Source organism: Anarhichas minor, unplaced genomic scaffold, assembly GCF_050575085.1.
Source record: "Anarhichas minor isolate MPS153535 unplaced genomic scaffold, ASM5057508v1 ptg000026l, whole genome shotgun sequence".
Classification (NCBI taxonomy): domain Eukaryota; kingdom Metazoa; phylum Chordata; class Actinopteri; order Perciformes; family Anarhichadidae; genus Anarhichas; species Anarhichas minor.
This window is the reverse complement of record NW_027466472.1, coordinates 16,887,411-16,903,641: the sequence shown is the minus strand read 5'-3', so window position 1 is coordinate 16,903,641 and position 16,231 is coordinate 16,887,411. Positions and strand designations below refer to the sequence as shown.

Below are 16,231 nucleotides of genomic sequence, written 5' to 3'. Positions count from 1 at the left end.
TTGCTTGGGAGACAATGCAGAATGGGCGCTGCGTCTTTTGCATTTAACCCTGATGAATTATTTACTAGACCTAAAAAAAACAAAAAACTATCATGTAGAGGTTTTTTTTTGCACAGACAAACACTGCGGGATACCTGGCGCAGACAGGAGCTGAAATAAAAGCCATCAGCCGGGCTCCTCAGGTGTATCTACCCTCCACTGTGCCGATTGTGTACATACAGTAATCTCCCTCCCGCGTGCTGAGAGTATGACATGTTGTTGACGGCGACACGCCAGGTTTTCACTCGGTCAGTAAGACGCCACACATGACAGGGAATCTACCTCGCACATTACAGTGACATGTCCCTGTACCGGGGAAAGATGACACCTACTGAGGGCGCAAAAACAGGCATGAAGACGTTCTGTTCTCTACCTTGAGTTTGGTGTTATGCTCCACAGCTGGTGTCCCGTCATGCTTGGGCGGTAGAATCAGTTCCCACTTGCCAAACTCTTTCTTGGTGTAGCGGTGGGAGAATTTGTCCCAGCCATCTATAGGGGAACACGGCAAGGATTCAATCACGTCAATTTAATTGGTTTACAACAGAGCCAGACATCATTCTGATTAGCTGTGTAATGATCAAAGAAAAGCCATATGATCACAGATGCCCAAGTCAGTGCGTGAATCTCTCTCGGTATGAAGCGATCACAATATCTCTCCCTCGCTCTCTCATTATGCATAATTCTGTCTCATTGTTTTCATACTCTGCACTGCTGTGAGAAAAAGCAGCAGGCTCAGTCGTCGAAAAATAAAAACTGATACAATACCACTTCACTGCTCATTGAATTATATCTCTGAGAAAACGACAAAGAGGTGTTACATTCATAACCTGCTGATACCACATTACCAATTGTCATTGACTGACAGGAATACATCAGGACACAAAGCAGCCACCTTGGCATGTCAATTTAGGATGTCGTTTTTATTCAGTAATCCACATCCGCTTGCTATTCATGAGCAGAAACAACTGCAGGATGGGAAATGAATCACAGGAGATGCTCCAGAAGTGACCGGGCACAACACCAGCACTTTTCACTGGCAGGGCAGGCCAAGTCATATTTTTTCACAATTTATTTATCTCCCTTTGCTTAATCTGCTCTAAAAAAAAAAAGAAAAAAAAAAAGAGTGCATTATGCATCCAACCTGCACCATATTCATGACTGGGGCTGCTGGGCTGTTTCCACATTTACTATGAAATTGAAATCAAATAATATGACTGAGCCGTATCAAAATGTAATCTCTCACAGAATTGAATGTTGGAATTGAGCTGCTGCCCAAGGTCCTGGGAAGATAATTAAAAAAGGAAAAGGGGGAAATATGGAAAGAGGGAATGTCAGCAACAGAACCTACTAGCACAGAAAATGTGTAGGGACAATAAACAAATTGACAAATCCCCGGTTTTGCACACAGCATCCATCGGAGGGTATTACTATTAGCGTTTGCTTTCCTTCATCATTACCTGCAGGGTGTCAGTTCAGAATAGCTGTGACACAGAGGCAAGTGCTTGTGCTGTGGCCTGGCCTGGAGTTATGTGCACAGGTCTAAATTCTTTCACCATCCTTCTTGTTTTGTTTTTTTCTATTATTCAATTTTTCGTTTGTCCGTAATATATTTCTACTGGCATGTGAAAAAGATTAATATATTTGATAAAGGAAAGAAAATGACAGTGAAGGCTTCTATAACCTTGTATATCAGCTTGAAAGATGAGAGCAAGTCTCATTTAATCTTGTTAATGACGACAAAAATAAAGAATCTTGCTGCATTTTCTCAGCCCACATTAACAGAAAATAACACTCAAAAGACTATTAACCTGAAATTACTTTCAAAGTTGCCACCGGAGGGGATAAGAGATTTCAGCGCACACACAGAGGTTGCACTCTCTCAACAACTTTGCAGGCGATGATGAAATAACCAGCTACTGAAATATTTACAAACACTCCCACATTCAAAAGAACCCTCTTCAGTATACAGGTTTATCCTGTGTAATCAATATTTTCCACATTTCCTACTCCCAGGTTGGTTGATCAAAAGGGCTGCTTATCCTTGTGCCGCAGTTCTTTCAGCTTTTTCTTAATTTTTGGCCCCTCTGCGTTCAAGAGTGCAGAAATGTCACATTTCTTATTTAATGCACCGCGAATATATGCAACCTTCCTGCACTGTTTCAGCCCGGAAAATCTCTTTGTCCTTTTCTGGCCCCAACAGTGAATGCAACTTTATATTAAAGTGTCATTTATTTTCATTAATCATCTATATCAGCCTGCTGCATGCATCTTTAAAACAAAACGAAAAAAACAAATAAAAAAAACATTGGTGAACACAAAAGACTCGTCAGTTTGTACAAATGAACTGATAGCAAAAAAACAATAACTGGATAACGCACCAAGTTTCAGCTTTAATTCCCAGGGTGTTCGCATCCATACTGGGTCAATTTTGTAAGAATTGCGACACCTTGCCATGCATGAGTGGATAATAAATGAGCGACACTAAAATTCAAGTGCAAGCTTTAGGGAAACTACCTGGACATCACAGCGCTGATATGGGAGTTCACCTCAGGCTACTTACTGAAGTCACCGGTGAGGAAGAGGGCCTCTGCAGCAGGAGCCCACTCCATAAAAAACAGGCTGTTGTCAGGCTGTCGCTGCACACCGAAGGTGTTGTAGCTGCGTGTGAACTGGTCAAAGCCTCCTTCTGCCTCTTCCAGCTGGAGAAGCTGCTTCTGTAGCTGCTCATACCTTCAAACCACAGGAAACACACACACACACACACACACACAAAAGTGTATAAGTCCAATGGAAAAGCCCGCCAGTGAAAACACAATCTGTTGGACACATACAATGTCATCTATCGTCAGTGATGTTGAATAGATTTCACTCATTCGCTGTTTGACAACCCCCCGAAGAACATCAACTGCATTCAGGTCTGGCTGTTCCGTGTGAAATAACAGCAGATACTGAGACAACCATGCAAGAGTTGATACAGCTTTCTCTCCGTGTGACTGCTGAATGTCAGAGTAAATAAAGTGAGTCAAAGGATTTGATTCAGGTAATAGCGACTCAAAAAAAGGCAAAAACACTGTTTTTCATTCACTGATCAATTTTTGAGATTTTGGGCTATTTTGCTTCCATAACATGTCTTCTTCCAACAGATCCCACTGAAATGGTACACAATGTTTCTTTAAAAGCCCTTTTTTCAAAATGAGGTTTTTCTCATTCTGAGCCAGAAATCTCCACTTCAGTAGCACTTACCAGACGTACCCGTTTCGTTCCCATCTATATTCTGAAGGTTTTTGCAGAGAGCTTTGTTCATCTTTCTTTCATAGCTTCCTTAAAACATGGCAAAATTGATTTTTTTTTCATAACTGTTGACAGTATTTTCTGACTTATGGAATGATAAAAAGAGAAATCCAAAGTTCCCTAGGTAAAAACATTTGACTCTAATATTTCAACAATAAGAAACAAGAATTTTAAACCTGGCTTAATCCAATGTTTGGATTAATACAAAAAAATGATTGACTTGAAGTAAGTAATCAACTGGGGAAGTTTCATGGTGATAACTATTATGTTGTTTTTTTAACCCTTTTCACCTGGGGTGTCTCCCCTCAACTGTTCTTTTTAAGATGAATTATTAATGTGAAATATTCATGTAGTGTAATAGTTTACATATTAAAACGTCATACACCCCGTCTTCATTTCCAAACAACGGCTTCTGCACTCCACAGGAAGTGGAAATTCCAAAAATAAATGATACGTTTTTTTTCTTCTGGTATTACTCACAGCGTGAGTTGGTGTCGGCAAGACGTACGTACGTACGTACGTACGTGCACACACACACACACACACACACACACACACACACACACACACACACACACACACACACACACACACACACACACACACACACACACACACACACACACACACACACACACACACACACACACACACACACACACACACACACACACACACACACACACACACACACACACACACACACAGATATTCATCAGTAGAACAAGCAGCCCCTCTATTGTACCCTCAGTGATATCATTTATCACCCATTAACAACTATTCTGACCACACAGTTAGTGGTGAAAACAATTTTCAAAATTATTGGTCACGCTTACATTCATTCCAAATTAATCCAAAATCTATTTCTCTGAGTAATTAATTATTTTCACTCATTCTGTGTAATTAACAGTCTTACATTTAACTGGTTGCCCAGATGTTTTACTGTGGACTTTTCCTTTAAACATAGGAACTAGTAGGGGTCAACCAAAATTCTTTCTTTGAGTAGCGATGTATGGAAACAGGAATTCTAAACCACCAATTCAAGCTACTAAACCAACATAGATTTCCTATAAATTGAGTTCTTAACATGTCATTCTACTAACTATTAAATGGGATTGTGCGTCTGTGAGGATGAAATTAGTGAACACCAACCATCGGGGAGATTTCTGAGACAATTTTAACAGTTTGAATATTTTTGTACACCGAACGCATGCGTTTACAAATGTTTCATAGTTGCACATATTTACAACTTTTCGAAAATATTGCAGCCCATGCAGTGCAGCAGTGGACGGCGCTGCATCTAGATGTTTCCATGCCAACGCTGCATCTCTTTCAGGTCTGAACCTCGAGATGCAAACCTGCTCCTTTTCCTTACCTTCAACTGGGAAGGATAGACTAACTACTTTGCAATTTATCTCACTTAAGTTCCTGCAGCCAGCTGGTGTCCATATCAGATCCACCCCCCTGGTTCAGAAAGCCTCTTTCAGCCAGCTGAGTTAAGTGCACTCTCTCCCCTATAGCCCTGAAGCCAAGCTCAGACTGGCCTGTGAATGCCCTGGGGCTGGTGATGATGGGCTGAAGTAACAGCGCCATTTCTCAGCAGCTGCTCTCTGTGTTGAGCTTAGTGGATACAGACAGTACTTGCCAAATGTGAACCTTTAAAGTCCAACCAATGATGCCACATGCCTCCTTTGCCATTTTGTCACCATTTCCAGATTACGCTGAAAGGAAGGACAAAGGGAAGATTTCACAAAGGGGCAGAGCTCCTCTGCCACAATATTAATAGGCATGAAAGTCACGCTTATGATTATAACAAGTGAGCTCCAGAAGGTTGGACCGGCGGGAATAGCGAGGCAAAAAATCCTATGGATGCAGTATTCACCGCACATCTCCTGTGTCTATTTCCACTTGAGATTGCAGCGAGGAGGCAAGATGAGACCACACATCACAAATGAATTGTGCGCCTGTAAAAAGGAACAATTCATTTCAGGAAGTCATTAAAATCAAAACTTTGATCTACTTCCCTGTTATTGATAATAAGAGAGAAGCTGTGCGAGCTCCCTTGCTGTCCTGTGTGCCCTTGTCTACAAATGCCATTTTGATGACGTCGTCACTCTGCCTCTGCTCCATGCTGGCACTGCTTACCATGCCCCCGGTTTTTCTACAGTTTACAACAATATCCAGCACGGGACTGCACGCGGTGCTCATAGGCAACGATTGGCCGTAAAACCCCTCTCCCATCCAGCTGCAGAGAGCCGAGTCTCAGAGTGTGACCATTGCATCACATACGACAAGCCTTTATTCCCCTGGCGCCGGTACTGAATTCCTAATAAAGGCAAGTCAATGCTAGAATAGTAGAACTGGGGATGAATTTCTAACTGTTGATTTCCTGTATTCAGTTGAAGCCATCACATTTCTTGGTAGGTCATAAGATTCTAAAGCCATAAATGCAACGTTGCCAGTTCGTTCAAACCTATTAAAGCTAAAATTACAGCCAATCAATGCGTTTACATGTCACGCTTCAAAACACAATCTTTATGCGGACAAAATGTAATAATACAGCAAAGAAATAATAGATCTCAGTGCGATAGTCGTGTGCCTCCATCATATGTCGAGGAGCTTCTATTTTGGCTGTGGCTTGAAGCCAAAATGTTCAGGCTTTTCATGGGAATGTGCCATCTTTAGACTTATTCAGCTGGCATAAGTATTTGTATGGTATGCACTGCTGTCAGTCCCAGTTCCTTTTATTGAAAATACCATTACATATAATATTGCTCAAGTCAGAGATTTTGAAATCTGACAGACTAAGAGTACAGAAATATTCCTAGTGTGTTAAGTTTGTCAGAAAAATGAGGAGCACCTTGAATCTTAATGCGAGAATCAATGGTTATTGACACGATACCCGTCTTCAGTTGCCTTTCAAATACATTTCCTTATTGCAATTTAAATAAATGAGACAAATTTCAATGTTATAGTTTATGGCGAGTGTTGGACGCATGTTGAATTAGACATTAATCAAAGTAAAAAGTGATGAACTGCATTAAAGTACAATCAATACTTGTCATTCTCTAATAATATTAATAATAAATGGCTGCGTTAATGCGGTGGAGGCTGCAACCACAAGTTTATATGACGAACTTGTCCGCAGTCAACTGCTTCTTACACACCTGGCAGACATGGAGAAACATTATCACTCATTTGGAGTCGTGTTTCTGTCAAACTGACTAATACAAGTCCAACATTCAGGGTTTTTCTCTCCGCCAACTCCTGAAGGAAATATTTGGCTCCTCAGCTGCTAAACGCTCCACCAGATTGTCGCGAACTGTGTTTGTCTGCCACTCTGAGCTGGGCAGGGAGCCTACAGCGGGTTCATCGGAGCTTTTTTGCTGAAAATAGCTGCCTGCTGTGGCTACAAAGGACACTGATGAGTTCAGTCAGACTGAACCAGAACAGTGAGGTTACAGTACGGCCGTGAAACCAAAACAATGAGCTAAAGCTCGCTGAATCACTCCAGTTCCGAGAGGAACTACACTGAGCTTCTCCTATTACAGACACAGAGTCATGTGACCCATTGTTAATGTGAAGTATAGCAGATTTATGAAACACACAACCATAAAAGATTAGTTATGCGTGCCTGTATTTTATGAAAGAAGAGAGACCACCACTTCTCAATGGAACAAAGCAATATTTCAAATTCAGTAAAAACACTGCTGCTCATTGTCAAGTAGTACACGGCGAGAGACTCTGCTAGTCCCTGTAGCCACAAATTACAAGAGTCCTGTTCTGTATCTTATTCAGTGGTAATAGAGCAACCGGAGATTATAGATGGGAGTCACAGATTACAGTCCTGGCTCGCTTATCTCTCGGTTTGGATAGCTGATCTTTATCTATGAAGATGCTGGAGAAAATATCATGTGGCACAACTGAGGTATTAAACTTACATATTACTGCACACAGCAACATTGAGAGTGACAGACATCAACATCCTGTCAAATCACTTCAGTTCGGTGTCGGATACATTTCTGCCACTTCTCATGTCAACCCAATATTCCTTAGAACTTGTCAGATCGTCAGATGTTGCAGAGAGAAACTACTTCAAATTGGATCGTGTTGATATTCACAAACAAGAGGAAACTTTCAAATAGTCGCAGAGTCACAAACTGAGACTTAAGACTATGAAGCGATTGAAAGTGGGACTTTTGGAGAAAGCTGTCCTACATGGGAAAAGCTAGCGGGAGACGTTCCGGAGGTGCGTTTGTGAAGATCTCGGTGAGGCTCAGAGGGTACTCAACATAGCACACCAGCTGGGGCACACTCTGCCGAATAAGAGAAATGAGGCCCAAAAACAGCTGGAGAGACTTTGGTTCTGAAGCACGGCGAGGAGCAGCCGAAGATCTATCATCTGCAGAAACAAAGGGAGAAGATCTCCCTCCTCAGGGCCACAGAGGAGGTCAAACAAACCCTGCAGGAGACTGAACTGGAGTGGGAAAAGAAGCAGCGCAGCACGACGTCCAAGCTGGATGATCTGTAGACATAAAGTCCAAGAAGAAAAGTTGGATAGCCAAGCTTTTTCCATGCCTGGCCCCAGTGGAAGACCAGTAGCACTATTTCACCCCAGCATCCTGTGGTAGGAGGATCTCTCGCAGCATAGTCTCATTTACATAATACACATTGTTTATCATGGAGAGGTTCTTCTTGGATTCTTAGAAAACGTGGCTTGACAAGATCTTGACTTGATTAGTCATTCCACAGTCTTGTCTTCAGTTCAATACATTATTATTATTTTTATATTGAATAATTCCTGCATTGTTTCATTGCTATAGAAATTGTAAGCTTGGTAACACTTTCTATGATGCCTATGTCTATAATGCATTATAAACATACTCGTACGGTTAGTATGCTTATAGCACTGTATGATTATAGTTATACATATACTCATAAATATCTATAAGGCTTCAACTACAACCTCACAGTATTTTATATCGACTTATAAAGGTGAAGTATCACACTACATCATAATATTTCTATAATGCATTTTATCGCCGTTATAATGACTTGTTTTGGGATTATAAGTAACTGAGTGGTCATTGTTTGCTTTAAGTAGATTCATTTTACAACATTTGGTGTGTTCTTTAATGATATTTTTTCACTTAACTTACAGCAATAAATTGTTCCAATCATAATGCGTAATACAAATATCAATGCAGTACAACTATGACAATTCTGATACAATATGCTCCCTGCAAAAAAATAAATCAGTGAGTGACCAGCAATTATATTATGATGCTTGACCGTATAAGTCATTATGCAATGCTTTATAATATGTTATAATTATATTATGAAGCATTAATATTTTATGACAACAATCATACAGTGATTGTAATGCATTAGAAGCATGTTTATAATGCATTTCAGACATAAGCATCATAGAGAGTGTTACTGTAAGTTTCTCTATAGCTGCATGGAGACAATGATGAAGACATTAGGTGCAAACAAAGGCTGTGCCGCATTACTGAATATTAAAAACAAGTCACATACGTAATATGTTCCTTTTTCTGTTAAGACAATACTACTACCACCAATAGTTGAAACTCTAACTGTAAAACTTTATGAACAAACTCCTGATTTAAACAGAGTTCCTGAGGTCAGCCCAAGTTTACTAGTCCGGTCAATTTCAGCCTTGGATGCCGCTCCGACATTTATTTTGCTTCCTTCTCTACAACGTTGAACTTATCTTCATCACGTGTGAAAGTAATCTTTGGGCAAGCTTTATGCCGACCCAATTAATAAAATGGATGGATTAAAATTACAAGAGGCAGATGAATCAGAGAAATCAAGTCAAGTGTTCTGACCTCTCGCTCTTCAAACAAGAAGCCCTGCATTTGACAGATAGGATGGCTTAATCCATTTTCTAGAGGGGGGGGGGGGGGGGGGGGGACTTAGAATTTGTAACTGGTTAATATAAAGTCATAAAAAATGTATTAGATGAGTTGAGTCATGTCTCCTAAATTACAGTCACAGTTTAAAATCTGTGGTCATGATTATAATCCACTTTTTAAAATTCTCCCCACGGAGCAGCTGAACTTTGTAACCTGTTCGTTCCCTCACTGTTAGACAATCGGGCATCTAAATTTAGAGTGTGTTCAGGTCTGTTGCGTTGTGTGTATGACTGATGGTGACAGCTGAAGCACAGAGGTGTCAAGACCGTCCACAACAGCCTGGAAAAGCACAAGTAGGAAAAAAAGCTTGAACTCTCCTCCAGATCTCCGCTCGCCTACAGGGCCTCCAATGCGGCCCAGCGGCAAGGTGACTTTCAAAGCATGCCAGTAATGTCCTTCTTTGACTAAGTCCATTAATGAGGCTAAAGAGAGACCTGAACGTTGAGGTTGATTGATGACAGCGAAACTTCCCTGCTAACCTCATACCTTTGTTGACCCTCAAGCAAGGTGACAGGGAAATGAATGCTGCCCTTTACGAAGGGTGTTTCAGAAATGTGATCCAGTCGTTTTAATAACTCTTATTAACTATCGAGGAACTGGAAGATGCCCTTTTTTTCCCCACTTATTTTTAATCCCTGTATTGTAGCTCTTTCCTTTTCAGTCAGAGCATATGCATTCATCACTTCAAACTCAATAATCAGGTCTGCTTTAAATATATTGCATCACCATCACAAGCATAAGACTCAGACTTATTGCTGTATTTTCACTTTGAAATGAGTTGTGATGACACACGCAAGTCTTTGCAAAAACTCGTTGCCGTAATAAGCAGCATTCCCAATGCTCCCGACTTTCATTTGGTCCAATTTAGGAGATGCGTGGTGCCACAAGCTGCAAAAACCCTTGCAGAACTTCCTGCAGACTTGCGCAACAGGAAGGGTAAATAATGAAGCATGTCAACAGAGCACTGCTCACTGGGGCTGTAACCCGAGTGCGGCATCAACGGTTGTTTTCCCCATTCGTTCTGAAAGAAGCATCCTGATGAAATAAAATGAGAACTGCCCACAAAACCAAAGAACAACTCATTAGAATGGGAGGCCTGCAAAATCTGCTGGACTCATTCTAACGGCCTGTCCATGCCGGGCTGTATCTGGTGTGAGACAAAGTTCAACAAACCCCGAGATGTGGGCAGCCTTGAGCCATGACATGGCGGTGCAATTGAAAGAATCAGCCTGCGTGGTCATAGGTCTCTTCCTGATAAGCCAGCTGAATTCTTAGCACTGTGCAGCTCGGCGAGGGGACCCAGCGGGACACCGCAGCCTGAGAAAGCTCTCAATTGCCAGGCCCCGTGCTCATGGTGTGGAGTTTGGGCCGTGGGCCTCAGGACACCGGGGGGCTTATCAAGAATTAACCTTCACACAGCAGTGCTCCTATATGTAAAATAATTTATGTGAGAGTTTCATCAGCGTGACAGGTGTTTGAGACACGTCTGGGGCTCTGTGAAGTCGAGCGATCCCAAGCTGTGTCTGAGATGGAACTGACACGCTCATCTCTCTGCAAGACTAGAGACCCACTCACATGCTTCAAATACAAAGCAGGTGGTCCCTTACCTGCCACATTAGAGACAAGATCGGACATGGTAATGAAAATGGATTAAACTAATGTGGCCCCTAAGCAAAGTGTTCAGGTCTAGCTTGGGGGACGACCCGACAGTGAGCAGATACCGTAGCAATGAGCGCTGCAGGTCATTATCGCTGTCTGCTTGTAAGTAAAAAAACATTAAACTCGTTTTTTATCAAGACATCCAGCAGGTAAGGCTAATATGACAGGTGGTGTGAAATTGAACTAAATAACTATACTGTCATTGAACCATATGGCCATACCCAGAAACTGGCCTACAGGATCCTCTCCAAGAAAAACAAAACCATTATGAAAACAATGTTGCGTTACTATTAACTGGAACATTGTGTTGCCATTCATTCATTACGCAGTTATTGTATTTAAAGTTCAACCCTTACTTCAGTCCGGTCTGTTTATCAGGTTAAAACCAGAACTCGCAGCAATTTTAAAAAAACACAAGAACCAAAAACATGAACATCATTTGTGAGACTGCATGCGCAGTCTATTGTGTTACAGAGTCTATTTACATTTGGAGATTAGAGTAGGCACAAAGTCAACTGAGGGACACAAGTTTAGTATATTCACTGTGAGTAGAGGTCATTCAAGTAGAAATGCATTGAAAATGTGTCAGTGTTCACTTTAAGCAAATATTCAGCCTTTAATTTCCTGTAAATATTCAACGTATTATTTTGGTGCTAAAAGCGACCCAGAATAAACGGGCCCCAATGGTCGCTGATTGACTAATCAGCAAAATGGAAGTTCATTAATTAATTAATTTTAACTTTAACACAAGTAACTAGGACAATAACCTAAAAATGGCAAAAAGAAAATTCTGAAATATAAAGTGTATACATACAAAACTTCAGGTACTTAACAGTGCAAGAAATGTTTCAATCACAAAAGTTATCATCTGGAGGATTGTGGTTCATGCACAGCTCTCAAGGACCTTACATTAGCTATCAGAACTTTGCTCTTTGGTTAGTGCATTACTGGCACAAACATACGACTCTATCAGGAAGATGCATCATGGAAACATTTCTAGTCTAGTCATAGCATCTTGGGAGTCGTAGTTTGATACCATCAACCATCATTCATACTTTGGCAACTGCACAAACAACGTTATTGGAATTTGTGCTGGACATAAACCAAGATTATTAAATGCACTAGTCCAAACACACACACTGCGCAATCAGCATTCATAGACAAAGGCCCTGTCCACATTACTCCGTTTTTACTCCGTATTTGCTACGTTTACACTGAGCGGCCACACTACGCCGGAGTTTTGGAGCACCCTAAACGGAGGAATCTGAAAACTCCGCCGAGGTTGGAGGTATTTGAGAACTCCGGGGTTGCGTTTGCGTGTAGACGGTCGTATACGGATGTGCTTAGAAAGAATTACGCCCACACCCGTGTTCGCTACTGGATTGGTTCTTGGCAACCATGACGTCTCCGTCCCTGATTCGTCACACTCACTATCACGTGACCCGTACCCGGAAGAAAACAAACTGGGCTACCAGCGATTCATTTCAACATGGATAACTAATTGCAAGCGTTGCTGCTAGCACAACAGCTACATGATGTTGCTGCTAGCACAACAGCTAGCAGCAGCTAGCAGCTGTTGTGCAGTAAAAGTCTGCATTTCTGTGGAGGAAGCAGCTGTTATTGGAGTGATTAGCGAGCGGCGTGACCGTCATCAGCCCTATGGAGCAGCGCGTTGTTTTTAGATTCTAATGACAAGACATGCTGCACTAACGTTTTACTTCTTCCGTTTGGTAGCCTTGAGAGACCTTAGTCTGTAAGTATGTATTTATGAAGCATGAAAAGATGTACGTAGATATATTCTATTCGCGTGTTTAGTATAACATTTGTGTTGTATTAAATGCTAATCGCGGTTAGCATTTCTCCATTGGCAGTAATGTTAAAATTAGCTTAGAAGCTAGCTAGGCGGACATGATGTTCAGAGCTACTAGTGAGAACAGACATCAACAACACGGAGGAAACGAATGAGAGACCACATTGATGGACCCATAATCTAGTAAACGTTTACGTGTAAGTGTTGATGTTAAAGTAAATTTGATGTGAGAGAGAGCGAGAGACCCGCAGCTGTAACTATGTCTGAAAAATAAAACTTCTAAAACTTTCCACGAACTGTGTCTGTTTGAGTTTATAGAGGGAGATTTTAGAGGAAGATGTTAAGTATCAAATACAACCTTTCATTATTAAAGACTACTTTATTACTCTGTCGTATTTTTATTTTTTTAAACTAAGCAAGCAATCCACTTCCTGTTTACACCGTCACGCGCATGCCCAGTGTACGTTAATGGTCACGTGCTGTCCGCCTTCGACGGCTGCCTTGTGGACGCAGATCAACTCGAGAATGATGCTGAAACTCCCGTGTGGACGGAGATAGTTTCTATTTGACAAATCTGCATCCAAGGAGAAACGGAGTAATGTAGACAGGGCAAAAGTCAGCTACTTAAGACCTCCACCCTAATAATTAATTTTGTATGGAGGCCAAATCGAGGCTGAAAGGGGGGGGGGGGGGGTGCAGCATATGAGTGCAGCACAAAGTCAATGACTGTGTCAGGTTATTTGTGTCGCAGAGCCTTTCACTCTGCGACAAATACAAATTTTTAAATACACATTTTAGGACAACTGATGCCTCGATAACAACCGGACACAGTGACAAGGAAAACGCATCATAATGAGGGCCAAGGCCTGCGGAAAGCAAAGGCCGTTGTGATGCTGGACCACAGCGATGCACCGGTCGCTCCACGCAGCCGCGAACACAACAGGCGAGAGGATCAGACAGCGTTTCAGCCCGAAGCACCACCTCACGACGCAACGTGGACGTCACCTGACTGCGAAACACATGCACTACCCTCCAACTGTCAAACGTAGGAAGTGGAGACACGGCTCGCCTTCTTCGGCAACTTGTCAAATAAAAATGGTAGCGGTTCATTAATTGTACATAAACTGAACATCCTCTCAGCGCGCGTCATTCGCAGGGCGGGGGGGGGGGGGGGTAAAGCGGGAGGACGGCAAGCTGTTGTGCGTGAGAGGGATACGCAGCTCAAGGCGACCTCCAATCGCACTTGATGTCAACGCAGAGGACGACTGTCTGGTGTGTTGCAAACATCGCGTTTAATCTGTTAGTTGTGCATGTTTATTTCAAGACACGGATGTCGACGTAAACCTGGCGTCTGCCCGCTTCGCCGGGGACTGATTTGGGCGTAAATATGTACACACAAGCGCCGTTAAAGCCGCGTTTTACCTCCTCTTGAAGTCCTTCTCGTACGGTTTGAGATTGGGATCCATTTGGAGAAGGCAGCTGAAGTCAGGAATTGAAACATTATCCTCTCTGTCTGCCATGGTTTCTCCAGACGAAACCAATCGAGCACCGACTGCTGCTGGTCGGACGCACTGACAGTGTAGCACCGGGGCAGGCACGCACGCACTGTGCGCCTCTTTATAGTATCCGGACACAACAGCGCATCATGCTGCTTTGTGACAAGCCCGTCCCATCACAACATGCTGTGTTCCCCAGCGGGTCAGACGTGAGGGAGAGCCGAGTCGTGCGGTGCCGTGACACAGTGTAACTTTAAGATGACAGCAGAGGAAGCAGCAGCGTCAGAGGAAGATGACTCGGATTTGTATGCAGACGTGCAGCTTTGGCTGTTTGTATGCTTGACTTTGTGGTTGTAAAAAAAAAAAAATCCACCTGCTTACAAACATACAAATGCATCGACATGTAGGCCTCAATGTCTCTGCTGCGCAATAGATGAACTCAAAATTAAGATAGAACAGGGGTGTCCAAACTTTTTTCAAAGAGGGCCAGATTTGATAATGTGAAAATGCCCAAGGGCCAACAGTCCCTGCTGACATTTTAAACAATACAAGTAGCCTGTACATACGTTGTTATTTAATCATTTTATTTTCAATGACAGCAAATAGCAATGTAACCAAATGTAAGCAGCTATACTAACTATTTTAAAGTGATTAGTGACTCGTCTAAAACATTTAAAAAAGGAATAACTTCAATAGAATCATTCTATACACTGTAGCTTCTTTACATTCTGTTAGAATGTAAAGAAGCTACATTCTGATACAATGTAACTTCTTTACATTCTATTAGAATGTAAAGAAGTTACATTGTTGCCTTTTCTTTTCTTCCCACAAGAACGTAATTTTGTCAGGTTGATAAAAAAATGTCACTTTACTTCCTGACATTGTTACTTTACCACAGGGGTGTCCAAACTTCTTTCAAAGAGGGCCAGATTTGATAATGTGAAAATGCCCAAGGGTCAACACTCCCTGCTGACATTATTTTAAACAATACAAGTAGCCTATACATACATTGTTATTTAATCATTTTATTTTCACTGACAGCAAATAGCAATGTAACCAAATGTAAGCATTCATGTGTGAACAAATCTCAACAACTATTCTGCCTTTCTTTCACATCTTGAAAGTCAGACAACACAAAGAACAAGCCATCTAAAAGCTAATTACATAGAAACCGATCAATGTTCTCACCTCAAGACAATCTTAAATATGACTTAGTGAGGGTAATGAAAAGTTGTCTCACATTTAAGTTCAACACACATGAAACAGGCTAACGAAACAAATCAAGTCGTCTCTTAGTATCTGATGATAGCTCTTCGGTGTTACGAGCCAGGCAAACATTAGCAAACTCGGTCTTCTTCTCGGGGCAATTATGTTTTCTGCTATTTTCATAACACAGTCTTTGATAAACTTTGTCATGTTTAGCAATTACCATGGCCACTTGGTAGCTTACTTTGATGATGTTTTCATGTGAAAAGGACCGCTGCTGTGTGGCCAAGTTATCTTGGAGTTGCTTCACTTTTCTAGCTCGGTCGCTCTGATAGCTTGTTGTAGCATTAGCATGTTTGGTCTCGTAGTGTCTCTTTACATTATATTCCTTAAACAAGGCAACAGTCTCATGAGTAATTAGGCAGACACAGTTGTTTCGGTTTTCGGTGAAAAAAATATTGCGATCTCCACCTCTCCTGGAAGCGGCGGCCCTCATTATCGACTTTCCTTTTTTTTTTTACTTGCCGTAACATGACAGGTCAAGGGTCAGAGCCAATTTCAAACAGCCAGACAGTTACAGAGTGGTGCTGCCACCATGAGGTAAAAAGAGGAATTGCATGTTGAATTTGTATGATTTATTCATTCCGTTTTGACTGTGCTGGCGGGCCATAAATAATGCATTTTAAGACAGAAGGTGCGGGCCATATAAAATCTGACCTCGGGCCGTGATTGGCCCGCGGGCCGGACTTTGGACATGCCTGAGATAGAATGATCTGTCTGTTATCTCCACA

General features: G+C 41.9%; 1 protein-coding gene across 1 annotated transcript in view; it reads right to left on the bottom strand.

Moving 5' to 3' along the window:
• Positions 1-14,465, bottom strand: part of gbe1b (glucan (1,4-alpha-), branching enzyme 1b) — a 79,519-nt gene extending 65,054 nt beyond the window's left edge. Inside the window, exons 1-3 of the mRNA XM_076099841.1 lie at positions 14,161-14,465; positions 2,600-2,769; positions 413-528 (exon numbers count right to left, since the gene is read on the bottom strand). Of these exons, the coding sequence (XP_075955956.1) occupies positions 413-528; positions 2,600-2,769; positions 14,161-14,258 (384 nt within the window). The 5' untranslated portion in view covers positions 14,259-14,465. The remainder of the gene's footprint in view (positions 1-412; positions 529-2,599; positions 2,770-14,160) is intronic.
• Positions 14,466-16,231: the final 1,766 nt, after the last annotated feature.